We start from the raw sequence: 23,582 nt of genomic DNA on the forward strand, positions 1-23,582 counted from the left end.
CAAGAGATCAACAGCAGAGATACGTGAGAGGGGCAAGCGAGATTCACAAGGGAAAAAGGTGTAGATGCACAGAACTTTTCAAATCTATCTTGATTCTTGCACTCGCTATCGTTCAGTCGGAAACGCGCCCAAGAAAACAAGCCCCGAGTCAATCAACCACCAAGCACCATTGCTTCGAGCAGGAGACATCAGAAGGACTAGAAAGAAAAAGCAAACACGTTTCAATCGCCGCCCGTCATCCAAAAGTGGAGAGGTCGAGGCATTCAATCGCCGCAAGAGAAAGTGGAGCCACACAATGCGCTCATTCAAGTTGAACAGAAAAGAAAAAAGTCACCCCCCCCCCACCAGCGTCTGCAATGTGGCAGCGCCCCCCTTCTCATTGGTTGTGTTTGTTGCAAGAGCAGTGTGAAGTATCTCGTCGTCCGTCATCATACCGAGTCAAGCCTTACTCGTCGGCATCGTCGGCACCAAGATCCATGGCCTTCTTCTTCCAGAATCGAACTTGCTCTTCCAACTGAGCAATTGTACTCTCCAACTCATCTCGTTCCTGAACCTTCTTCGCTCGTGACTTGCGAGCTGCCGCCGTGTTCCTCGCACGCTTCAGAGCGACAGTATCGTGTCCGTCGACCACAATCGGTGGCAGAGGCTTATCCCGCTTGCGAGCGGCAACGCCAGCGACAGCCGACATCTTCGGTGCTGGTGTGCAAGGCGTAGGTGATGCTTGTGTTGTTGTTGAAGAACGCTTTCGAGCCGCACTTTCCCCGCCGGGGTGGACCAGGATGGTGTTGGACGAGGTGCGCTCCATAGATGGGGCCATCACAGCGTTATCCTCTTCCGGGAAGAGCGAGAACCAGGCCTTGTCCTCAACCATCTGGTCTGTAAACAGTGGCGATGTTTGGTAGTCATCTGGGGTATCAAGGAAGGTAGATCCAGGAGTGGTCAGGTTGGTAAACGTCGTAGATGGTGGAACAGAGTCGGCGAACAGGTCTTTTGGTGAGACGGTGCCAGAAGGAGCTGCACGCTTGACAGCGGTGAAGCAGTTGGCGCTGGAGCCCATCAATTCAAAATCGTCGCTGAAGCTGTCAAAGCTAAACATATCAGCGTCTCCACCGGCGTGGAGATCGCCAAAGGTGCCGCTATAAGCGACGTTGATTTCTGAAGGCATGGTTAGACCGATTCCGCTCCACGGTGTTGCTGGTGTAGTGTTACCTCCGCCTCCCATAGTGCCGGATGTATAATCTAGTTCAGGATGAATGGTCTGTTGCTTGGTGAAATGACCGGTCGAATGATGTGCGTTGAAGAGTGGTACAGGTGGACGAGTGGCCGAGCGAGTGGTGTAGCGGGTATCCCTTTGAGCGTGGTAGTCTTCGTTCGGCTGGTGGCCGCGTGGACAAGCAGGATTAGACGAAGGAAGCGGCGTCGAATCGAGAGAGGGAGCCCGGGCGGGAGACTCGTGGGTCGGGGCGTCGAAGAGCGTGAAGTCTTGCGAGAAGTGGGGAGCTGGTGGCAATTGCCGTGCAGACACTGGTGTAGGAAGCCATGTTTGCTGGTGAGAAGCCGTGGTGGGCTTGGAGAGGTGGTTCACAGGGCGGTTGTCGAGGGACAAGCGGGCGCTTTTTGTGTGAAGGTCCGAGGACGCTTCGAAAATGGAGTGGAGTGGGTAGAGGGAGTGGAGCGGTATGGTGGGCGGACGGGGTTTAAGCAGAGGCAGACATCTTGAATGGCTGTCTCTGTAGTATGGATGTGTGGTCGGTATGGGGAAGAAGGTTGAGAGGAAGAGGAAGAAGAAACAGAAGGTGGATGGTGAGGTGGGGTGAGGCTACTTGAACTTGGCGGTTGCCTGTGACTCACACTCACCTTTCTCGCCGGTGGAGCGTGCCCTTGACCGGAAAAGCTTAAATAGGCCTGTAGGATCGTCCATCACGACAACTGACAACAAACGGTCGAATCTCATCTCGCTACGACTTGTGCAGCAACACACGCGTCTCTTCCTCTTTTTCTTTTTCTCTGAGGTTCTTCTTCTCCTCTTCCTTCTCCCATCTCTCCTTTTTCCCCTATTTCTCCTATTTCTCCTTCTCCATCTTCGAGAGCATCACCCAAGCAAAGTGCGGTTGAAACAGGGCACAGCCTGCTTACCCTCGCCGCAATCCTGAGGCCGCACTCCGGCTGCGCCCTGTCTGCGGTGGCCGAAACCGGCCTCGGCGAAGCTGCATCTCGGCACCAATCACAGTCCTCCTTCTGCGCCTTGTACCGAACAGGGCGTCGCGGTCACTCAATACGTGAGTGAGGGAGTTGTAAGAGGTACTCCACTCTCCAGGACGCGACAGGGTATGCATAGGTGGCACTACGTCCAGTATGCTGTAGTGTACCAACAAGCCAATCAACCAACCACGAAAGAAAAGAGGATCAAGAAAAATACGCGTTTTCTCGTTAATTATCGTATTTATCCATGCTTGCTGATGCTCGTGCTAGAAATACATGTACCTCCTACCTACCTACCTATCCTCTCACCGAGCCGAGGCGAGGCCCACGTGGTGGTCTATGCGAAAAGATCGTAGAAGACTGACAACAGCAATGACAGTACCTTATCTTCCCTACATGTATCTCACCTAGAAACGAAGTAAATAAAAGAAAACGGACAAATCCCGAGAAAGTCTGTGCATGCTCACTACAAACGCAAAGAGAGGAGGCTAGAGATGTAATCGCGGCGACGCATAGAAACGGGAAAAAAACAAAATGCACAACCTGAATGTTCCAAGAACGGACGATTTTTGGCCGAAAGGCTACATGTACCTGACAACTCATTCACTTCGTTTGTAGCCAGCCAGCCATTCTCAGTCTACCTACCTTCCTAAAGCATTGCACCTGACTCCAACCTGATAACACCTGCAGAACCACACCAGCTTCGTAGCCCGTGTGCGACGACCAACCTCTTTCGCGTCCGCACTCGGTCTCTTTGCTCTCCCTCTCTCGCCCTCTCTCGCCCTCTCTCGCCCTTTCTCTCTCTCTCTCTCTCTCTCTCTCTCCCTGCGCGGGAGAGAGCACCATCTAACTAATGATTCCGCCCTGGCTGTTCAGGAAATGTTTGTCGTAGATACGCCTGGGACACTGCAGTCCAGGTTCCGGTGTGGGGCCGAGATTGCGGCCGGCACACAGCGTGCGAGCTGCCAAGCCGACGAAAAAGCAGCTGTCATATATACCTATAGGTCGATGCGGGCGCCATGCGCCATGTGCGTCAGTATTGATATATATATTTGGACTTCTGCACACCGATGATACATATATGTGTGTGTGCGGGGATGGTGATACGAACCTTTGGGCCCGCAAGCACTCTTGGGATCTTGGCATTCAAGGGCTTCCATCATGGGAACATGAAGTATAAAATGGCTGGTGTCGCCAATGCTGCAGATCGCGCCGAGCCCGTTTGTCTTGACCTCCTGCTGTGGGATTAGATGGCGCCGTATGTTCTATCAGTAAGGATGATAGGGGGAGAAATGAGAAGGAGCAGAAGAAGAACAAAAAAGTTGTCACATACTCTTCCTTGGCCGCTCATGATCAGAATGTTCGGTTTGAATGTTAGCACAAAGGGATGTTGTTGAGGTAGATTCCAGCTTTTAGAGTACGAGGTTGTAGTCGCCTGACTGCAATATCGTCAGCATCAGCTCCGGCGAGAGATCATCTCCAATACGTGCACGCATCTCAGACGGATCCACTCACCCAAAGGTATATGCAAAACCACCCCGGATACCAATTTTATCGAGAACATGCTTGATTACTGGTGATTGAGAGATGATAGTGCCTTTCTAGATGAATAAATCAGATTCAGGAGCTCTGGCCTCTAGACGAGGTATCGATAGGGGTGAGAGATGTACCAAATCAGGTCCAGCTTGAAAGTTCACCGACCATGAGTAACTGAATGAATAGGTCTTGCCAATAGTTCCTGGAGCGCACAGCGTATCGGAAATGACATGGGTGTTGCCCGTGACGGCGTTGCTCAGAAAGTTGTCATCCAGGTCCAAATGGCTATCAGTTGCAGAGCATGGCTGTACTCTTTTGTCTCTCCACGTCAACATCCATAATAAATAGACCACGGCTGTTGGTTGGGATGCCAACTGATAGGTCTAGGAGCGGGCATTGCGTACGTACCTGTCCGTCTGCCCGACATTCTTCTTCGGTACCGGTAAACCGCGCTCCGTCCAATACTCATCAGGAGGGATATAGCCGGTCTCAGGGATGGATTTGGGCAGCTGATTCTTGAACGTCATCGGGAAACTCTGTATCACCTTTCCTCCTCGAGCGAGCTCTCTGATGTCTACATACTTGGGGTGACTCGTGCTTTGACCAGTAGGATGACCAGCAGCGTGCTTAGCGGGAGCTTTGGTGCCAGCTTGACTTCGGGCGTGGACCAAGTTCGTTGACAAGTCCCGTGAGATGACTGCAGTATGTGCACAGGCGATAAGGACGGCCAGAGCAATACACAGCCGGAAGAGGGCTAGAGCGGATTTGGCCATTGTTGAGGAGCAAATATGACTGCTTGGCTTGATTTGTGTTTGATGATGATCAAAATCCAGTATTGTCGCGGTGGTACACGCGCCCTTTATACCCTTCGATGCTCGCCCTGAACAGCGCCGGCACTGTTTTTTTGTGGCCTTGTCCGATGCTGTACGAGACTGTCAAATTCTCCTCCATGTGCTGTGCTTCGCTTAGAAGCAGTGTGTTGGGTGGCTTGTTCATCATCGAAGAGTTGTGATCTCAATGGGGACCCCAGCTCAGGCCCGAATGGAGTTCGCCTGAAGGGTGGAACCAATAGCACGAGGGCTTTACGGCCTCGTGCGAGATCAAGTAGAGTCGAAGGAAACCAGCGGGACTCGTCAAAGATTCTCGCTGCGCTGGACATCGAGCCTTGAGGTTGTATTCGGCTACCATGACGACCATCTTGGGGGCATCGGCTTACTAGTGCCCGGTCGAAGGAAGGTATACTGCACAGCCGAAGAATGGTGCGACAGTCCAAGACGTGAGGTCGTCAAGGTCCAGTGGTGATGGAGAAGGAACGTGGTCGGACTGAGCGTTCTAAGGGGACGACGATGGGACCAGGATGTATGAAGATAGGTAGTAGGCAAGGTAAATTAAGGTATTCCATGATACGATATAGGTACATCAGGTAAGATCAGGAAACATGGCGTGGGGTGTTGGATGCTCCACAAAAGCTTGTCTCAACGTGCCCTTGGCAACTTGGGTACAACAGACAACGATGTCGTGCGAGCACTGGGCATTCCACTCTAACCCTCCTTCAGAGCATCGTCAAATCACGCTTGCATCCTCAGACACGGCATACCTCACTGACTCTATTTGCACCGAATGAAATATATCCTGGCTCTCACGCCGCTCAAGGAAATGTCTGCGCAGTGGCTGCTCCATAGCCTCGCGAAGGTCGTTCATTTGGCAGAAGGATCTCATGTTCTGGCTGGTCGTCATCTCGGCATCTGACCACGGGCGTTGCCCTAATGTCTAGGGAGGAGTATTACCTACAGTGCTTGTGGCCGGACGTTGATGGAGGCGGCCGCGATAGCTGTCCCCCAGAGCTTTCATCGACCTGTTGCAAGGAGGTCGATCGCTTCGTCGAAGTCTTTACATTCCTGCTCGGTAGCGCAAGTAGCGAGGATATAGCAGCATAAGGCTAGCACCAGGACTTTACGATCGTAAGCTGGATGCCGGGCTCAGGTCCAGAGATGGCGTTCTGGCCAAGTTCCGCGCAAAAGAACTATTGCACTAGTGAACAGCATCAGTCCACTCGGATAGCTCTATGCAGTCAATGAACCTGGCACAGCTGTTAGGCCCTGCTTGCAAGGGCATGCTCTGGTAGCTTTGAAGGGATCGACAGTCCATCACTGTATCGAAACTACCTTGACATGCCGGCATCAGATTCGTCAACATGTTGACCACGTGGCGTCGTGTGGAAAGCGGAGTTGGAGAACGGTGCGCTCGCCGGAGCTTGCGCCGTCCCTGGGGTGATTTTTTCTAATGCAAAGACTGAACAAGGCCTCTGGCTATACCGGCATTGTTCATGCGTTCATGGAAGCTGGCCATATCGCTTTCGCGATCTACATCGTTGTTCGCGTCCCATACCGCATGCTAAAGCACAACGGCACATCGTGCCACGCTATGGATGAATTACAATGATCATGCTTTAGCCGATCTGCAAGTCTACCCCATGAATCATCTGCACCAGATGGTAGAGCATTCTCAAAGGCATCGGCGGGCATCAGCGAGGTATGCAATCGCTTCGCTTCGCGTCCTCCCCGTTCATCTCAGGCTCCCGAGCTTGGTTAATCCTTCGTTGCTGGGCAGAGTCGAACTCTACATGGTGAATGCATCCCCGGCAGCATCGATATTTGCAGCAGATCCTTTCGCCATATGTTGGTCGTATTGTCTTATCGATTGTATTGGGTACCATTCGATCGAGGTAGAGGTTAACATCTCGGTAATTGGCAGCTAGAGCTATACTTTAGCGCATATCGGAAGTGACGAGAACCTGCAGAATCGTATAGACCGTATTTCTGCGACGCACGAGAGAAGTGAACGTTTGTACGGGCATGTCCAGAGTGCTAAACGCTAGCAGGGTTGCGATGGCACCTAGTACACACATGATGGCGGACCATTATTTCTAGCCACGACGATGGGAGGCATGATGATGCCTCGAACAGTCTGGGTCTTTGTCGCGCTCGCCGCTTCGTCTAGAGGAGCTTGCGCTCAATGATATTATCGCTTGTTGGCTGATAGCCAGACGTTGCAAGCGAGAGGAATGATTTCTGGTTAAATGGCATCACCAGTCTGCCGATTCTCGTGCTTGCTGGATAGTAGCAGAAGTGCTTGGTGCGGCGATACGTGAAAGGCCATGTGAAAGGCTCTGCGGCAAGGGTCGTCCTCGAACTCGAAATTCTCGGCAAGAGTGATTTATTAATAGAAACAACCTGAATGACGGTGAGGCACACGTAATGTTCGTCAGCACCTCTACCTATAAGACCATGCTGACCCTTGTCAGCAGTTGCCCGTCGAGCCATAGCTATTCCGCCGTCTGCTCTCGTGCTCACACAGAGTTCATAATCCTACGAAAACTCTATACTCGACACCTTGGCGTCAATCAAAGCACAAGCATGTGAGTGCGAGGATGTACTGTGACAGCTCGAAAGGAAGAAGAAACTACTGTACCTCCTACTGGAACAACCTTGAGGCTGCGCAAGCGCACAGACCACGTTGAGTGCTCCTACGAAGCATGGTCAAGGTAAGGTAGGTAGTAGGTCCGACTTTTACAACATCTGAGAACGCACGCCGCCCACAGCCACTGCTCTGAACATGTGCAGACTTGTGATCGTGTTATTGGGCCGATCGTTTTTCGTTCGCTCTGGTAATCCCAGGAGACGAGATATCTCGTCGCGACTAATGGTGAGTATGCATCCAGGCGACACAACGACTGGCAACCCATGCGAGCCCTTCGTTGAGTTGGCATTGGCTCGTTGATCGACCCGAGCTGTCGAGCATCGACGATTGATCTTGATTATAAGTAAAATTCTCTGTCTGAACAACTGAAGCGGGAAGGGCGGGTTGGGTCTGTGAGGTTATTTAGATTCCTCCTCGGCAACTGTGCAAACTCAGTCTTCGTATAGGCTTATATAAGGTATGTGTGCATGTGCTTGTAAGCAAGGATCATGCGGATATCGCCTAGGCACAAAGTGAAGGGAGAGGCGGTGGAGCAGGCGGACTCACATATCTTCCCGACAGATAGCGGATCACTAGGTAGGTAGGTAAGATCGCAATTGAAGTCATAGATGGTCTTGTCCTTGGGAATCAGAGTGGAACGTTATTTTCGAAATGTCCTTGTTCGTAAACAAGAACAGCAATATAGCCAACAAGAATACTGATTTCTTTTGACAGTCAAGCAACATAGCCCATTACTGGAGCCTGTTGCTATCTTGTCAAGGACTGCGCACAGCTGTGCGCTGATGCAATGTCGCATACACACACACGTGGGCGCTGCAAAGCGGAGGGGATCGTGCCCTGCCGCGATGAGACAAATCTCTTTCTTTGCATTGGTATGCCGCAGGCGAGGCGATTGGACTCTTGATAGTTCAAAGCCTTCAGGCTGTCCGTGGGGGAGCAGTGGAATCCGTAGATGGCTGTATGAGGAACTGTAGATTTGAATCTCGTGCACACATGTGTCCTCTCCCTCGCCGTCTTACCTCCTAGGGTCGTCTGGCTTAGTCACTCACAATTCAATAGGCGAACTTGCTTATCGATAAACACATCTTCGGCTAGCTCAAGCACTTCGGTAGGAGGTAGTTCGCTCCGCTCGGCTACATTCCCTACTAGGTACTCACTCAACTGAAGTTAAGTCAGGCATTCGCCGGAAATACTGCGATAACTGCTCGCGATGGCAGGACAAGGGCAGCAGAGTAAGAGAGGGAGCCACATCACATGCGAATCAAGAGACCAGGTCTGACTCTGCCGCAGTCGACCTTGCGCAACTCTCTACGCAACAGCTATCCCAAGTCAAGAAACAGCTAGACGATGAGGTCCAGCACCTGACCAGCTCATATCAGAATCTGCGCACGGCCCAGCAAAAATTCCGTGATTGCATTGTCAGCATCAAGAATGGGATCGCCAGTAGCACCAAAGGTATACCCACCAGAAACTCGACACGATGCGCAATGCACTCATTCACGCATTGTCTAGGCAAGCCCCTCCTCGTCCCGCTGACTTCATCTCTCTACGTGCCTGGAACGCTTGCGGATACGGAGACGGTATTAGTCGATGTGGGAACTGGCTTTTACGTGGAAAAAGACGTTGCGAGCGCGCAGAAGTTCTATGAAGGCAAGATCGAAGAGCTGGGAAAGAACATCAAGGATCTCGAGAATATTGTCAACAGCAAAGCGAACAACTTGCGCGTGATTGAAGAGGTTCTGAGGCAGAAGGTATTGGCTGGTGGGGGACAACAGCAAGCTGGACAGGCCCCTAGTGCTTGAGACAGCCGTGATCCGACGAGAACTAGGAGGCAGTGAGGGTGCGCCACCGCCGGAAAAGTTATGGTTTGTAGCCTTTGCGCTGGGCAAAGACTTCGCATCCGTTGGTGGAGGGCAGTTGCACTAGGGACATTTCGCTACTGGGGAAGACGGTCCGGAGACATTCGCGAGACCGATGCGAGGACACAGGAGCAGGCACTTCGAAGATGCGTCCAAAGTCAGCGGAGACGAGCCGGCTGCCATGTGCACATAAGGTAGCGATCATTTTCTACGGCATGCTATGAATTCTGCGCTTTGGACAAGGCCAGAGAGAATCACCGGCAGAGTGCCCAAGTTCTGGGATAATATAGTCCCGAACACCACCATCATAGACACTAACTAGCAGTATGAAATCAATCGAGGCAGTTTGCATCCTGCAATATGCAAATCAGAAAATGCCAAGTCATGTTGCTCTCACTCGATTGAACGACCGGGAGTATCTAATGCCGTGTAACTTAGCTATCCCGCAACCCCACTTTCCGCTTATTTGCACCTTTCAACTTTCGAATTGCTCGCTAGTTACCTGCCATAGCGGAACGTTTCCACCTTCATCTCCACTGACAGGCGGACGGCTGCAGCATGTCTCTCAATTCGGCCTTGGACGTGCAGTCGATTGCGTCTCTTGCACAGCAACAACAACAGGACGAGCAGAATGCGGCCCACGACAGTGTCAACGCGAACGGCACCAAGCGCAAAGCCGAGGACCAAGGCGGCCAGCCGCGAGCTCGCCGAAATCGATATGTGTCCATCGCATGGTATGTTCGGATATGTGCCCGTTGTGATGGCCCGTGGGATACATTGCCAAAGACAGACATGGCTGATGGCAGGACAGTAACGAGTGCAAGCGGCGCAAGATCAAGTGCAATGGCCAGAATCCGTGCCAGCGATGCGGCAACCTGAACCTCGATTGCGTCTATGCGCCGAATTGCTGCGCCGGATTCAAGGACTCGGCTGAGTTCAAGGACATGTCGGGCCAGATCTCCATGTTGCAAGAGCACGTGAATGCCCTATATGATCAGTTCAATCAGCTGCGGTCTCAGATCGGAGGACAGCTCGCAACCGTAGGGCCGCAGTCCAACACTTCAATCGACCCTTCGTTGCAGCAGTATCCGCCCGATCGCGCAACATTCACTAATGCGCAGACCTCGCCCGGTGTACCGCTGTCTCCAGCCCACTTCCATCGACCGCGAGCCTCGAGCCAATCGCAAAACAGATACAAAGGTCCCACGAGTGTAGCTTTCAACCTGGGAGTCGCCAAGACTAGTTTGGAGTCCATGGGCATAGCCGGACCGGGCGAAGAGGATGTCAGTGGAAATGGAGAGGCTGATACTGGCACGGCAGAAGGGAGCCCTCATAGGAGTCCCACGTGGAAAGTCCCGCGTGGGCAGGCGCTGCAGCAGATGCACGCGGATAAGGATCCCATTTGGAGTATACCACAGGAAGAAGCAATTCGCTTGTGTCGAGTCTATGAGGATGAGATGGGTCTTATGTACCCAGTACTGAACATCGGCAAAGTTGTCGACTACGCCACCAAGCTGTACAGGTTCATGGAGGCTGCACATCGTTCCGGTCTCATGCAACAGGGTATGCCAGGCTCAGATGCCATTGATGATGAGGAGACGAACATTCTCAAATTGGTCATAGCCACTGCTCTGACGACAGAGGCCGGCGGTCGAAGTGAACTTGGCCAGAGATTGTTCGAGTATGTGCAGCCTGCAATTGATGCGATGCTGCTCGGGGCCGTTGGTGTTCCAGCCATTCGCATGCTCACGATGACTGTGAGTAGGGCTGAATAGTATGCAACCTGTACAAACTGACAATGGTGTAGGCCATGTACGAATTCCAGCGCGATAATGAAGGTACATCGTGGCGCATCATTGGTCTGACTGCACGACTATGCATTGAGCTGGGTCTGCACCGGCGGGAAACTTACGATGCGATTCAGGACGAGGATGATCGTACTGAAACCATGCTTCTCTTCTGGTCAATTTACGTGCTGGATAGACGGTGGAGCTTTGGCACCGGCATGCCATTCGCTCTGCAAGACTCTGACATTGGTCCGCAGATGCCTAAGCCCGAGGATCGTTCGCCATACCTGAGTGCGATGATCCAGTATTCAGCTATAGCTAGCAAGGTCTGGCGTTCCGTCGCAGCCTCTGCTTCATCTGAAAAGGGCAGCATGCCGATTAAGAACGATGAGATGGACTACCTTGACTACCAGGTCATTCAGTGGCACCGCAATATTCCACAACATCTCCGTTTCGAGCACCCCTCCTCGCCAGGGACCACAAGAGTGCCAATACCCGTTGGCCCGTCGCCGTCTCGGGGCGCCCATCGCCTGCGAATCATACTATATCTCCGAGCAAATCAAGTACGACCACAATGCATCGCTATGTCTGAGACGTCTGCTAACCTTTGACCTTTTACTCTTCCAGATGCGCATTCTCATATATCGCCCAGTCTTACACTCTGCAACCTCCATCATCCAGCACCGCGAGCAGGCCCAAACAGCAGTCGATGTAGCGAAGGATACTATTCGAGTGCTAACACACATCAACCAGACCTCGGACCTATATCGAACCCAGCAGGTCCTTTTCAACGCTTTCCTCACTTCGGCTCTAGCAGTGCTGTTCCTCGCCGTCTCACACACGCCTGCAGTTTTCGCCGAAGACGTTAGAGAGGAGTTCTACATGGCTCTGGATCTCGTTCGTGGCTTCAGCAAAGGCAGTTGGGTTTCCAAGCGGCTTTGGAAGACCATTCGAGTCTTGAAGGAAGTTGGTCCCAAACTTGGTTTGCAGATGAAAGAAAGTTCTGCTGTTGCTACTGCTGTCACTGAGCCCGCTCAAATACCCAAGAAGCCCTCTGCTAGCGGTAGCAATATCCAAGACGACCCCGATCCTAACCGCTCTGCCGCGGTAGCTATGGCAGGCCTGGCAGGCGTGAATGTCGATGAAATGAATCTGTACAACGGCGGAGTACCACAACAACATCAGTGGAACGCCACGAACCATGGCGCCAGTTCCAGCCCAGAAAACATGGTACATGATTTGAGCAGTCTATTTGAGGCTGCTGGAGGTTTCCATGGATTGGCTGGCGTCAATGGTACTGACTCTGTAGGAGGGTTTGCAGCAGACCACACTGGCGTGGGAGACGGGTTTGGCGACGAAGGGTTGAGTAATATACTGCAGGAATTATTTTGATTCAATGAAATCTAATCAGCGCGGGAAAATAATGGGATCAAAGTAATTTCATAAGGATCTGGAAGGAAAGAAACGAAAGGGGAAGGAAAGCAATGGGTGGGCGCTCTGATGAACAAGGCTGATAATGATAACGATAATTATGATAATAATGATGCATGCCCGCACGTACATAGAAGTGAATTCATGGACGTTCTGTATGCGCAGTTCCAAATCACGAGGTTATGACGAGACCGGGGAAGCTGTTCCGCCTTGGAAAGTTGATGTTGGGAAGCACTCACTCTAGCATAACACACAAGCTCAGTATGGCGAGTAGAGGAGGTCTCTGTAGCTCCGGAGACAGGGTTGTGAATCGAGGGCCTCAGTCATCAAAATGACTTGACGAGAGAGAAGATACAGGTAGCGAGAGAAAAACAAAAAAAGAAGCTGACCAAGGTCTTGAGAAACAATGTACTATTTCGTACCGATAGGGGGTGAACGCTCGGCAGACCGAAATAAAGGTCAAGCTTCTGGCTCGACGCAAATCATGCATCCTAATACGCGTCTCTGCTGGAAATGCTTCGAGAGATCAGACTGACTGTCAGTTGATCACGTCTTTTCGTCTCCTCCCAACTCGACATACACCCGATGCAGGGAACGGAGTCGTTCCAACACCGCTACTCCGTGCCTGAGTAGTAGGCTATGCCGGAATCCTATCCCCCGCCGCCCACCCTCACAGCACTCCTCGTGGTTTGAGTGTCCCCGTTTACCATCCCAGGAGAACTTACGTCTTCCCTCCGCTTAGTTCTCTTTTTTTGCTCCTTGATTTCATCCACAACTCCATCGCCGTTCATTTCTTGATCCTCAATCTCCCCATCATCTCTCTCCTCATTGGGATCTGCCATTTCACTATCACCAACTGGTGGTCCTGGGATTCCCTCGTCGGTGACGGGCCCTTGACTCGCCAGAAGGGCCTCCTGGTTCTGCGCCCATAATCTACACTCGTCGAGCTCGTTGACGTCTCCTGGTCGGCTACGTAGCCACTTCATTCTGGGTCCGGTCTTGGCAATCTCAGAAACACGAAAACCGTAGATTCGAGGTTCGTAGATGAATCCTTGTCCAAGGCCAGGAGCGAGGTTTTTGGGCGTCACTCCGTTGATAGATTCGGGCTGTTTGGGCAGGGGCGCGGCTGCAGGCTCCGGCGGAGCTGGGGGGACACCAGATTGGAACTGTTCGGCTGTGATCGATACCGATAGCGATGACTGCCGGTTCTTGGAGGACTGGCCAGCTGAAGGAGACTCTGCTGGAGCTGCCGGTCGTGTCCCACCAACATCAAGCTCGGGAAATGTCATGAAGAACAGGCAGCCGAAAGTTGTGCCGAAGAAGGCACCATCGACAGTCTGAAAGCGGCTGTTTGGGGGCGTGAAGACATCGAGGCAGCTGGGGCAGAAGAGCTTGACAGTCTCTTGTCCCGGAATGTCTGAACAGCCCACGGGCAACACTTTCGCGCCATGGCAGAAGACGCGTGGGCAGTGCCCAAAATGTCCCAGCTCATACTTTTCTGCCATCTGCTGTATCCCCTGTCGACTGGTGATGAAGCGCTGATGTATCAGGCCATATAGCATCTCTGCTGAGCTCTCGATCACGCTGAGGTCACTGGCCATGCGCAAATGTCTCCGTTCTGCTGCAGCAGCAGCAGCATCCGCTGCTCGCCTATACCCTCCACGCGCAATCAGATCACCGTCGTGCATCTCGTCCTCGTCCTCATCCTCGTCCTCTTCCTCTTCTTCGTCATCGTCGCTCGCGTCTTCTGGCTCCACGTCTAGTATCATCTCCAGAGCTTCTTTGTACATGGGCACCTGACTCTGCAGGCCCGTTAAGTTGAAGTCATCCTCGATGAAGTCCTCCGACACTTCAGCAAAGTACTCGTGGCCTACCAGAGAGCAGAATGCGGATATCCAGGACTCGGGTGCTTGGCTAGAGGACGACATGGTCGCGGAAAGCTCGTCCAGCGCGACTTGGTGCACGCTGCAGGCCTTCTCGAACGCCGAGCTGAGACTGCGTGCGCGCAAGTTCTGTAGTGCGGGTCGCGACGGCGCCGGGGCCCCTTGATATTCGGTGTGCGAATGATCCAGTGGTGCTCGATGGTACGGCGGAGAGCTCGAGCGATCGCTGCTCAGCGGTATGTCGATGACGAGGTCGTAGTGATCAGCCAGTTTCGCGGCGGTTCCCTGCGGCTTGCTTCGTGCGTGTGTGTGCGCTGCTCGTTTAGATCTCGCTCGGCTTGCCGAATGAGTTGGTACCACCCAAGCCGTGGTCGGGAGGGTGAGATCCTGTGTCGAAAGACGAGCGTGCTGTCTATTGGTGCTGCCTTTGTTGTGTTTCGTGAATGCCTTTTGGCGAGTGAAGAGCTAGCCTGTCTTTGCTTCCCACACTTGCATATCTGGCGTCCGTCCCCACCACGTCGTCGTCGTCGTTGTTGTCGTCGCAGCCGTCGTCGTCGTCGTCGTCGTCGTCGTCGTTGCTGCCGCGGCTGATCGCGACTCACTGCTTAGAGCATGCGTGCAGACGTAGGACCAAAGTATAGATGCTGCAATGGCCGGGTTCTGCCCTGCTCGATCGCAAAGACACCCACCGCCTGCTGACTCAGGTCGGCGATATTCTGATGCTGCAGGCTGCAATTATCTATTGCGGTAGGAGGAGGATAATGGACAGTGGGTTCGAAGAGCATAGGACACGCAATAGCGTACAGCGCGTGGTTTGTGCCAGGGACACAATGAGGCTGAGGCTTGGATAGATCGAATTCATAGATGGAGGGGTCGTATATGTAGAACTGAGTTACCTTAGTTCTAGGTGGGTTTCAGCGTCGGAAGATCCCTTTCGACAACACTGCATGTGACCTGACGTCGGGAGACGATGTATGGGCAATAGCAAGTGACAAGGCGAGTCGCCGTCGCCATTCACGTCGTCCTCCACGCTTCAGGACAGAAGCCTCCCTCTACGCTGTCTCATGGATGCGGAATATTGACTGCGAGGGAGCGGGATCCGAGTCACGTGACACATGTAGAGGCGTTCCTCGTCCCACAGCTTTCTGCCGCCCGTGTTCACCGACGGTACCAAGATTGCTTCGATGTACATAGAGATTGAATTACGTAGGTACAGGTAGTTCTACAGACAGTTTTCTACGATTCCGATGCACAGACGCTTCGTTATGCCAGACAAGACACGCGGCAATCTAGAGGCTTCACGATATCCTACGGAGTGGGCTGCCTACAGATCTTTTGTACCATACGGCTACCTAATGACCAAGCCGAGCGCTTCTGGCGCCATACAAGATTCAGACTAGAAAGGTCTTGAACACGAAATTGATCACCTAGGTACCTATAATGAACACCGTAGACTACCAATGATGCCTTGAGCGAGGACTGGCCAGTAAGTTCCACTGGTCGTATTTCTTACATATTGCGGTGTACGCGACGAGCTATTAGGCATTGCAGGTTCATCTACTCCTTCGGGTACTTGGTGGTTTGTTTGACGCCAACATACAGGTTGTCAAGCTGTACAGCTGCATCTGACCCCTCTGAATTTTCCTGTAGTATGTTGCCAATTTGCCGGAATGCCCAATAAGGCAATCCGGCATGAAATTCTTGCAAGCAGGTTCATGTCTTTCATACACACACACGACCAAGAAACCTGTACATTACGCGCCAACATACAGCGGCAACTACAGGTAAACAGTATCAAACAGTATAACGACATATTGGCAGCCGTGCGCAGTCTCTTACGGTGTCCGCCAACCTTGCGAAAACCTTACCGAACAACGCCTTAGCCATCCATTTTTCAGGCGTTGGCGGGTCCACAGGACTATTCAGCGCCTTGTCCGCAACAACGCTACACGCTGTAGTGGCCTCTACGAGACAATAGTACGTGCACTGGAGGTTTGCGATACTCCCGCCCGCGGCTAGTCGAAAAAAGACTTTGAGAGTAGACGTGCTACGAGATACAGTATCTTGCTGTTCGACTCGCTCTGTCGCTAACCTCTACAGAACGAAATAAAATGCCAAGAAAGCACATAGGCTGTACCTGAAGTTGCTAAATAAGAAGACTCGTTCGCTGCTCCTTAGAAACATCTACGCCTACGACGGCAGATATACTCTTACTAGATACTTCGAGATTCTTAAGTCTCTCGTAAGTGCAGCTGTTCGACTACAAGACAATATAGCAAGCGTTAGATAGATGTGTATAGTAGGTCCTACCGAGAATACCGCAGCTCTCTTCAAGCATTTTTACGACGGGCAGAACCTCCGGAGGCGAAAAAGCTTGGTTAAAAGCTTTACTCCAAAGCCAACAACAACCCTTACCCTCTTCTACTCTCTCCTAGTAACAAACCTGTATACATTGCTGCAGTAGTCTTTCCCTCTAGCCAAATTATAGCTAGATACTTAGGACGGAGTCCGAGAAACGTAAACGTATTGCCTCCAAGTATGCTACTCTACGTAAGTACTATAGACTTCTATACGACCTTATAGAAGCAGCAAAGAAGTAGCGGCAAGCAGCAGCAAAGCCTTAGGATTGTATTGCTCGCTCGTATTAAACTCCAAGATTTAAGGTATAAATACTTAGTATAGAGCAACTGAACAAGCTAGTAGAAAGCAGCCTAATTTAGGTCGCGTAGTATTTGAAATCCTTATAGCTTCGTCAATCTTCGATCTACTAGAGCTATAGTCTAGGGTCTAGCTAGAGCGGTCGTGCGATTACAAACCGGCGGAATAGACTCTTAAATCGTACGTAAAACCAACACTACTAGCTATCTATAGAGCTAGAGCAAAGATAGGGTCATTCGATAGATATATGAATATATGAATATAGGCTACAATGTCTACTATACAAGACCGATAGGCTTAGGATAATAGGCAGACAAAATTATATCGAATATAGTACTAGTAGTAGACATGCCCTCTACTACCGAAGCGTTATATAGTATCTAAGATCGTTGCAGAACGCGTTTACCGGCGATAATATAGTACCTCTGCAATGCTTCCTAATAGATAAATCGTTATGTTATAAGAACGGAATAGGAGACAACGCTGTTAGACAGCTGATATATAACAGACATCTAAGACGAGTAGATCGAGGGCGTTATCGGTAACTAAAGGATGTGTATACAGTAGGTAGTATAAGGCGTACGCTGGACCGGTTCCCCGTATTAGTTCTAACAGTAAGTAGATATCGAAAAACGTTAATACACCCTGCCTCCTACGCTACGACACGTAGCATGCGAGGTATATAAGGCTAAATTGGTAGACCTAGTTACCCCCTCCTACATGTCTACATGTACCTCCTAGAAGGTACGTCAGCAGACCTAGCAGTTCACTAGAGTTGTGCCCCCGTAGAATGAAAAGCTTGCGGAAAGTAAGCTCGTCGATGCAGACAGAGCACGAAGCTTGATCTCCTCGTCCTGCGTCGCGGCCGACTATTATAGAAGTTGCTCCTCGGCTCCATATCCTCTTTTTTTTATCGATCTTGTCCTCCTGCAGTTGCCTACTGCAGCCGTCCAAAAACCCAGGTACAGTATTCGAGAACAGGGCAGAGTGTGCGTAGCGTTAGCTTTCAGCGAAGGCTGCTAGAGGGAGGGGAGACGCGTGACCTCGTCGCATGAGTGGGTGTCCAGGTATCGCCTGAAGGTCATTATCCGTTGCTGTCGCAAGTGAGAGCAGTGGATACGAGAACCGTGGACAGCGACTCGTCAATCTGGACCGTCGAGTTTGTAGCGGTGACGTGACCCTGTAGGCAAGGTAGGTACAGGTAGTAGTTACCTACCTAGTAGATTTGGGAGGTGAAGTCAATACAAGCTTTGGCACCGTTCCTGCCTAGCGGGTGGGAACGCGTCAAATTTAGTTCATGCTCTGACCGAAAACACCCGCACTTTTCATTGCTGCATACCTACATTGGACTAAAGACGCGGAAAACGACAGATCGTTCCAGTACTACCTACTCCCTGCCGACACAAACCCATCACAAATTGACCGAGCTCTGTACTCCAATCACAGATCCAAGCGCGGATGCATACGCCGTCGCACAATTCGGTAATGTCAGTCGGAGATTATTGAAAGACAGGTTGCGGGATTTGCCAGTTGCTAATCGATTAATAGACGCCGCTGTGATAGGACGTCGTGTACCGATTACTCCTGACTCTGCTGTCAAGCGAGAAGATGGCAACGTCGGCGCCGCCTTGTACGCCACCTACAACGATGAAAATGTCTACGGGCACTCGAGCCCTTATATCAAGGAGGCCGGCGAGAAGGTCAAGCGAGAAGATGGCAACGTTGGCACCGCCTTGTACGCCGCCTACAACGATGAAAATGTCTACGGGCACTCGAGCCCTTATATCAAGGAGGCCGGCGAGAAGGTCAAGCGAGCAGAGGGCAACGTCGGCACCGCCCTGTACAAGGCCCTCTCCGATAGAAATGTCTACGGGAGGTTGACCCCTTATATCCAGGAGGCCGGCGAGAAGGTCAAGCGAGAAGATGGCAACGTCGGCACCGCCTTGTACGCCGCCTTCAACGATGAAAATGTCTACGGGCACTCGAGCCCTTATATCAAGGAGGCCGGCGAGAAGGTCAAGCGAGCAGAGGGCAACGTCGGCACCGCCTTGTACAACATCCTCGCAGATTATGTCTACGGGAAGTTGACCCCTAATATCAAGGAGGCCGGCGAGAAGGTCAAGCGAGCCGAAGAAAAGCGCGCGGAAGAGTAACACTGCAAGCTACGGCCGCAGCCGCGAGCAAAATAATCTGGTGGGCATGCATTTTCTCTCACAGTAAGTCAAGAGGGATGTGTGCAATTTCGTGACTTGAAGATCTGATGGAAATGGGAGCGACTTGGGCGAGTTGCTGAGGTTTTGATCAGCAAGAATGGGCAAAGCAGTCCTTACTTATACATTATCGCGCAGTCGCTGGGACATAGGCAATTCAGTGCGCCAAAGCGGTATGACTCTATACGCTCCATCCAACTGGGCTTATCGTGTGATGCTGGAGGGCTGCGATGTCAGTACATCGTGGCCCTGCCAGCTTGCTTCCTTACGCCCCGGCGATGTACTCCAAAGCTGAATGATACGATACTCGAAGACTTCAAGGGGTCAGACAGGCGGACTACCTTTGGTGAATGTAACGTCTTGAGGCGGGCCTGCGTTGAGCTCTACCCAGAGCAAGTCCCTTAGCTAGGTCGTTAGCTCAGGTATCTAATCGTTGCCTACACACCGTAGCCCTACCTGCTTTCTTACGCATACCCCGGCGATGGACCACAACACTGAATTACGCGGTACTCGAAGACTTCAAGGAGGCCAGGCAGGCGGACTACCTTTGGTGAATGTAACGTCTTGAGGCGAGCCTGCGATAAGCTATCCCTAGAGCAAGTCCCTTAGCTAGGTCGTTAGCTATCTACTCGTTGCCCATTCTATATCGCCTCCCTCGTAGCACGTACTTCAGCTGTTCGACAACATGGCGCCAGCACAAGAAGATGATACGTGATGGTCCGTGCAAGATGTCAAGTTCGGCCACAGCTCCGCCGACGCTTGGCGTGCGATCTGAGGGACTCCATACAACTCGGGAGTGCTTCAACCTTTGTATCGCTCAAGAGGGGACGTTGGAGTCCCTACCGGTGAGCTCCAACACCCATGCCAACGAACGTCAGCCAAAAACCTTGTTGCAGTGGAATACATTACCCATTTGTGGTAGTTATCTCTAGAGCTATCATCTTGCCCCGCCCCGTATACGAACTATGGCAGATGTTGGCTGTGGAATCTCAGCGGCTAATACGTCGGAAGCAGAATGTGACACCTGCAACAGCGAAACCTGCATCGTATCACAACGTGTATGTAGTTACCCTTGCTTATCGACACAGGTTGCGTTGGAGCTCGTATGCCCAGAGGAACAGAGAGCGAGGGCAGAGTGATTCCCTTGGATCAAGAGTCTTCCTAGTCTGAAGAGTTCCCACCTCTTCGAGATTTTCCATCTCTTCTACAGATTCCATTTGCAAGATCTATCTAGTCTGGACAATACATCGCGATGCAGAGCCTCAGCGAGCACGACTACAAACACTCTCTGTTGTCAGATAGCGACACAGAAGTTGGCGATAATGATACCGAACACTACCAACCTCGTCCCCGAGGCCGACAGCTCTATTGGCTATGGATAGCACCAATCTTGACTGCCATTGCCTCTTGCTTGATTACTCGCGCCTACTACACGCATCCGTCATGGCCGGAGCGCATGGTAGCAGCAGACACATACTGTGAGTACAGTGGTATTCCTGGCCACTCTTCATTCGCTTTTTTTTAGGCCAGTTTATTGCAGCAGACGAGCAAAAACTAACTAGCAGAAAGCTCCATTATACAAAGGGTTCAAGCCACGCATAGAGAAAACTGTCATGGGTGGCGATCTCTGGGGCAACAAAAGCAACATCTTCGAACAAGACCCTTCGCCTGCTGTCGACAAGGCATGGGAAACTATCACACACGCCAAGTATACATTGATGCCGGAGGCGGAGCTCCTCAAAATGGATTTCTCCGTAGAAGCGGCAGTAGAATGGCCAGACCAACCAGGCAAATACATGGTCGAATTTCATGCCTATCACGTCATGCACTGTCTGGACGTGGTGCGAAAAAACTCATACCATAATTTTCCGCACTACTAGTAAGCTACCTCCTACATTGAGTAGCCTTCCATTACTACCCACCTTAAGGTATACCTTGAGTTGATATAAATCTTCTTTGCTAACAATATCCTGCTAGTAACCCCGAAACCTTAAACGCCATCCATTGGACGCACTGGACTCACTGCCTCGAGATTCTCCGCCAGGAGCTCATGTGCATGCCCTCTATGCATCTCGGCCGGATGGTATGGCAGCAAGGTCAATCACAGGCGTTTCCGGAATTCCGCACAAATCGAATGTGTATGCGATGGGAAGACTTTGATGACATGGTTACAAGCATCCAGCTGCCTGAAGAGGTAAGTTACATAAATGGTGCCTTTTTTTTCTTTTTTTTTCTCTTTTTTTTCGTTTTTTTGCTTACCACGAGGGGAAATTCCCATCTTCTTTTTTTAGTACGGAATAAAAGTCGTGACCAACGCACACAAGCCTGCGGGGGCAAGTGAAAGATATACTCCACCAGAAGGCTTCGAAACGATCGAGAGGAATGCTGAGTGGATGAAGAAGATTCTCGCACAGGGCTTGTCAGTTCATAAGGATCAATGATGCTGCTCTGATATATAGTACATGTGTTTATTTTAGGGGCTGTTCAATAGCGTAAAATCCAAGTTGCCTCAGTTACTGTAGTGTGTGATTGCAGTTGATTGCAGTTGGTAGTAATACGGGTTTCAATGCGGTTGAACTGCGATGAACTACGATGAACTGCGATGAACTGCGTCAATTTCATACAGACATGATAGCAAGGACAATTGGAGATGAGAGCGTCATAACGATAATGAAGTCAATGATGTCTGGATTATCTGCCAGTCCCAAACATCTAAGTATCGTACGCACTCGACAGAAGTAGCAGCGGTCGCTCAAATTTCGCTCACTCGGTCAACAAATAATAGCATGCTCATTCAGTCTTAAAACAGTACCCCCGAAGCCAGTTGAGAACTGGCATCGCTACTCCTTATCAACGGCAACCTTCTTCGTGGCTGGCTCATCCTCTCCGACGGGGGGTTCGTCTGCTTTCCTCTTGGCACCAGCAACGGCAGAGCTTGACGAAGTGCTCGCTAATGTGTCCCTCGGCTTCATCGCGACAGGGCCAATAACGTTCCGGTCTCCTACGACGGTAATGCCGCAATTGACTGTAAGTTCAATCTTGAGTGGGCGGCGACGCTTGCTTGAGCACTCTACGTCGGAGTTTGCGGCAGCATTGGCGGCGTTGATCTGATTGACAGCGTGTAGTAGAAGTGTGCTGAACTTGGTGGCATCGGCTAGCGGATGTGGTGATGTTGGAACCAAGTTGTTGCAGCCTTGAATGTTGTGAGCAGCGTTGACTGTAAGCTTCATAGGGATAGAAGAATCGTCTTCTTCGTCGTCCATGTCGTCCAAGTCGTCGTCCGACTCGCTGTCTTCATCTGTGGCTGTGTATGGTGGTGGGGCGCTCTCTGGTGGCGTCTGTTGCTGCTGCTGTCGTGCAAGTTCGGCAAGCATTTTGTTGGTAACGTGTGTAATGGAGTCCATCTTGCTGCGAAGCAGAAAGCTGTTTCTTTTGAGAAGAAGAGAGTACTGTAGCCTGGTACGGTGATGTAAAGCAGGTGGTGGTGATGGTGGTGGTGGTGGTGGTGTCTCAGTAAGTTCTCGCAAGAAGTGTAGACAGGTCTGATGATGATGATGATGGAAGAGAAAGCCAAGGTAGTGTGTAGGAAGGAAGGAGGGAGGGAGGTACTTATGGTTTGTGAGAGGCGTGAAGAGTGGAAGGCACGACCTCTGCTATTGTCATGCATCGTATTGTGGCTTCAATAGAGATCAAGACGGGACCCATGCGCGGCGCACCTACAATAGGTGGGACAGGGTACTACACCACCCACATGCAGCATTCAGCTGTGACTGGCTGCCAAAGTCATCTGAAAATCTGTGACATCTGTCGACAATACGAACCTTTTCCACGGCATGTGTCGCCCGAGCCCTACCGGCTACCGCCCAGCCAGCCAGCCAGCCAGTGGGTTTATGTCGGACATGCTGTATAGGTACCTATACCGGTAAGCGACATGTATTATTGTCGGTGGCTGTCATGGAGAAAAAAGTCAAAATGCGCTCGGGAGGAATTCTTATTGTTGTTGCTATTGTCCAGGTTCTTGGCAATCTTTTTGCGTTTGACGCTAACCCAACTTGGAAATCCTGCCTTCCCGACTCCCGTCCACGGCACCGTGGCACCGGCAAGTGGAAAGCGAGACTTCTGTATCTCGCCCGCTTCATTGCCGTTCTCTTTGCGCTGCGGCGTTTCAACTTCCGTCATACCCAACTGCTACCATATGCAGAACTGTGCTGCAGTCTGTCACGAAATTCTCGGCTCATTGTCACAAATCACCACGTGAAGCGCGTAACGCGGAGCAGCAGTTTCGAGCAGTTCAAGCACCCTTCCTTCCATCGGGCCATGCTGCCACGAGTTCCATCCTTCAATTTGCAGAACCATGGCGACATATACAACGGAACGGCTACCTACCTGGTATAGCAGCACTCAGGTCTCGGATGTTAGTCTTGAATATGGCCACCGAATCCGCGCTTCTACCTTCGAAGTGAAGAAGTCACTATGTGAAGGTGATGTCAACATATGTCCCTCGTGGGGTATCGGCTTGCTCTACAGCAGATGAAA

General features: G+C 51.4%; 9 protein-coding genes across 9 annotated transcripts; 5 read left to right on the forward strand and 4 right to left on the reverse strand.

Annotated features, from left to right (window-relative positions):
• Positions 1-59: 59 nt before the first annotated feature.
• Positions 60-2,844, reverse strand: SEPMUDRAFT_161038 (uncharacterized protein). Its single transcript, XM_016907921.1, has 3 exons — positions 2,137-2,844; positions 1,210-1,730; positions 60-1,155 (listed from the first exon to the last, which is right to left on the reverse strand). Exons 1-3 carry the CDS (start codon positions 2,334-2,336, stop codon positions 446-448), a joined length of 1,431 nt encoding a protein of 476 aa, XP_016765979.1. The 5' UTR covers positions 2,337-2,844; the 3' UTR covers positions 60-445.
• SEPMUDRAFT_123164 (uncharacterized protein) lies at positions 1,948-2,844 on the forward strand. The gene is made up of 2 exons (XM_016901830.1): positions 1,948-2,415; positions 2,479-2,844. Exons 1-2 carry the CDS (start codon positions 2,331-2,333, stop codon positions 2,556-2,558), a joined length of 165 nt encoding a protein of 54 aa, XP_016765980.1. The 5' UTR covers positions 1,948-2,330; the 3' UTR covers positions 2,559-2,844.
• Positions 2,845-3,347: 503 nt separating this feature from the next.
• SEPMUDRAFT_153700 (uncharacterized protein) lies at positions 3,348-5,102 on the reverse strand (the record flags this gene model as incomplete). Its single annotated transcript, XM_016907521.1, has 5 exons — positions 4,147-5,102; positions 3,873-4,050; positions 3,718-3,803; positions 3,536-3,641; positions 3,348-3,437 (listed from the first exon to the last, which is right to left on the reverse strand). Coding segments are annotated over exons 1-5 (825 nt in total), but the record flags the coding sequence as incomplete, so codon positions are not given.
• A 3,326-nt stretch (positions 5,103-8,428) lies between these two features.
• Positions 8,429-9,413, forward strand: SEPMUDRAFT_130527 (Prefoldin alpha subunit; the record flags this gene model as incomplete). The annotated part of the gene is made up of 3 exons (XM_016902361.1): positions 8,429-8,450; positions 8,509-8,673; positions 8,731-9,413. The coding sequence occupies 3 exons, from the start codon at positions 8,429-8,431 to the stop codon at positions 9,018-9,020; spliced, it is 477 nt and encodes a 158-aa protein (XP_016765982.1). The 3' UTR covers positions 9,021-9,413.
• A 222-nt stretch (positions 9,414-9,635) lies between these two features.
• On the forward strand, positions 9,636-12,378 carry SEPMUDRAFT_153702 (Fungal_trans-domain-containing protein; the record flags this gene model as incomplete). The annotated part of the gene is made up of 4 exons (XM_016907522.1): positions 9,636-9,811; positions 9,889-10,834; positions 10,885-11,427; positions 11,492-12,378. The coding sequence occupies 4 exons, from the start codon at positions 9,636-9,638 to the stop codon at positions 12,254-12,256; spliced, it is 2,430 nt and encodes an 809-aa protein (XP_016765983.1). The 3' UTR covers positions 12,257-12,378.
• A 347-nt stretch (positions 12,379-12,725) lies between these two features.
• Positions 12,726-15,038, reverse strand: SEPMUDRAFT_146781 (CK_II_beta-domain-containing protein). The gene has a single exon (XM_016903860.1). The coding sequence runs from the start codon at positions 14,221-14,223 to the stop codon at positions 12,946-12,948; it is 1,278 nt and encodes a 425-aa protein (XP_016765984.1). The 5' UTR covers positions 14,224-15,038; the 3' UTR covers positions 12,726-12,945.
• Positions 15,039-16,716: 1,678 nt separating this feature from the next.
• SEPMUDRAFT_113840 (uncharacterized protein) lies at positions 16,717-18,989 on the forward strand (the record flags this gene model as incomplete). Its single annotated transcript, XM_016901056.1, has 3 exons — positions 16,717-16,728; positions 18,192-18,318; positions 18,385-18,989. The coding sequence occupies 3 exons, from the start codon at positions 16,717-16,719 to the stop codon at positions 18,987-18,989; spliced, it is 744 nt and encodes a 247-aa protein (XP_016765985.1).
• A 1,670-nt stretch (positions 18,990-20,659) lies between these two features.
• SEPMUDRAFT_34446 (uncharacterized protein) lies at positions 20,660-21,387 on the forward strand (the record flags this gene model as incomplete). The annotated part of the gene is made up of 2 exons (XM_016908569.1): positions 20,660-20,925; positions 21,024-21,387. The coding sequence occupies 2 exons, from the start codon at positions 20,660-20,662 to the stop codon at positions 21,385-21,387; spliced, it is 630 nt and encodes a 209-aa protein (XP_016765986.1).
• A 412-nt stretch (positions 21,388-21,799) lies between these two features.
• Positions 21,800-22,574, reverse strand: SEPMUDRAFT_146783 (uncharacterized protein). Its single transcript, XM_016903861.1, has one exon. It carries the CDS (start codon positions 22,448-22,450, stop codon positions 21,887-21,889), a length of 564 nt encoding a protein of 187 aa, XP_016765987.1. The 5' UTR covers positions 22,451-22,574; the 3' UTR covers positions 21,800-21,886.
• Between the last annotated feature and the right edge of the window lie 1,008 nt (positions 22,575-23,582).

Source organism: Sphaerulina musiva (genome assembly GCF_000320565.1).
Source record: "Sphaerulina musiva SO2202 unplaced genomic scaffold SEPMUscaffold_1, whole genome shotgun sequence".
NCBI lineage: Eukaryota > Fungi > Ascomycota > Dothideomycetes > Mycosphaerellales > Mycosphaerellaceae > Sphaerulina > Sphaerulina musiva.

Coding starts and splice junctions, on each gene's coding strand:
- SEPMUDRAFT_146781 (XM_016903860.1), bottom strand. CDS start 14,223: ATGTCGTCCTCTAGCCAAGCACCCGAGTCCTGGATATCCGCATTCTGC.
- SEPMUDRAFT_146783 (XM_016903861.1), bottom strand. CDS start 22,450: ATGGACTCCATTACACACGTTACCAACAAAATGCTTGCCGAACTTGCA.
- SEPMUDRAFT_161038 (XM_016907921.1), bottom strand. CDS start 2,336: ATGCATACCCTGTCGCGTCCTGGAGAGTGGAGTACCTCTTACAACTCC. Junction 1,731..2,136: donor GCCTCAGGATTGCGGCGAGG/GTAAGCAGGCTG, acceptor TCCATACTACAG/AGACAGCCATTCAAGATGTC. Junction 1,156..1,209: donor CGGCACTATGGGAGGCGGAG/GTAACACTACAC, acceptor CCATGCCTTCAG/AAATCAACGTCGCTTATAGC.
- SEPMUDRAFT_123164 (XM_016901830.1), top strand. CDS start 2,331: ATGCATAGGTGGCACTACGTCCAGTATGCTGTAGTGTACCAACAAGCC. Junction 2,416..2,478: donor AGAAAAGAGGATCAAGAAAA/ATACGCGTTTTC, acceptor TGCTAGAAATAC/ATGTACCTCCTACCTACCTA.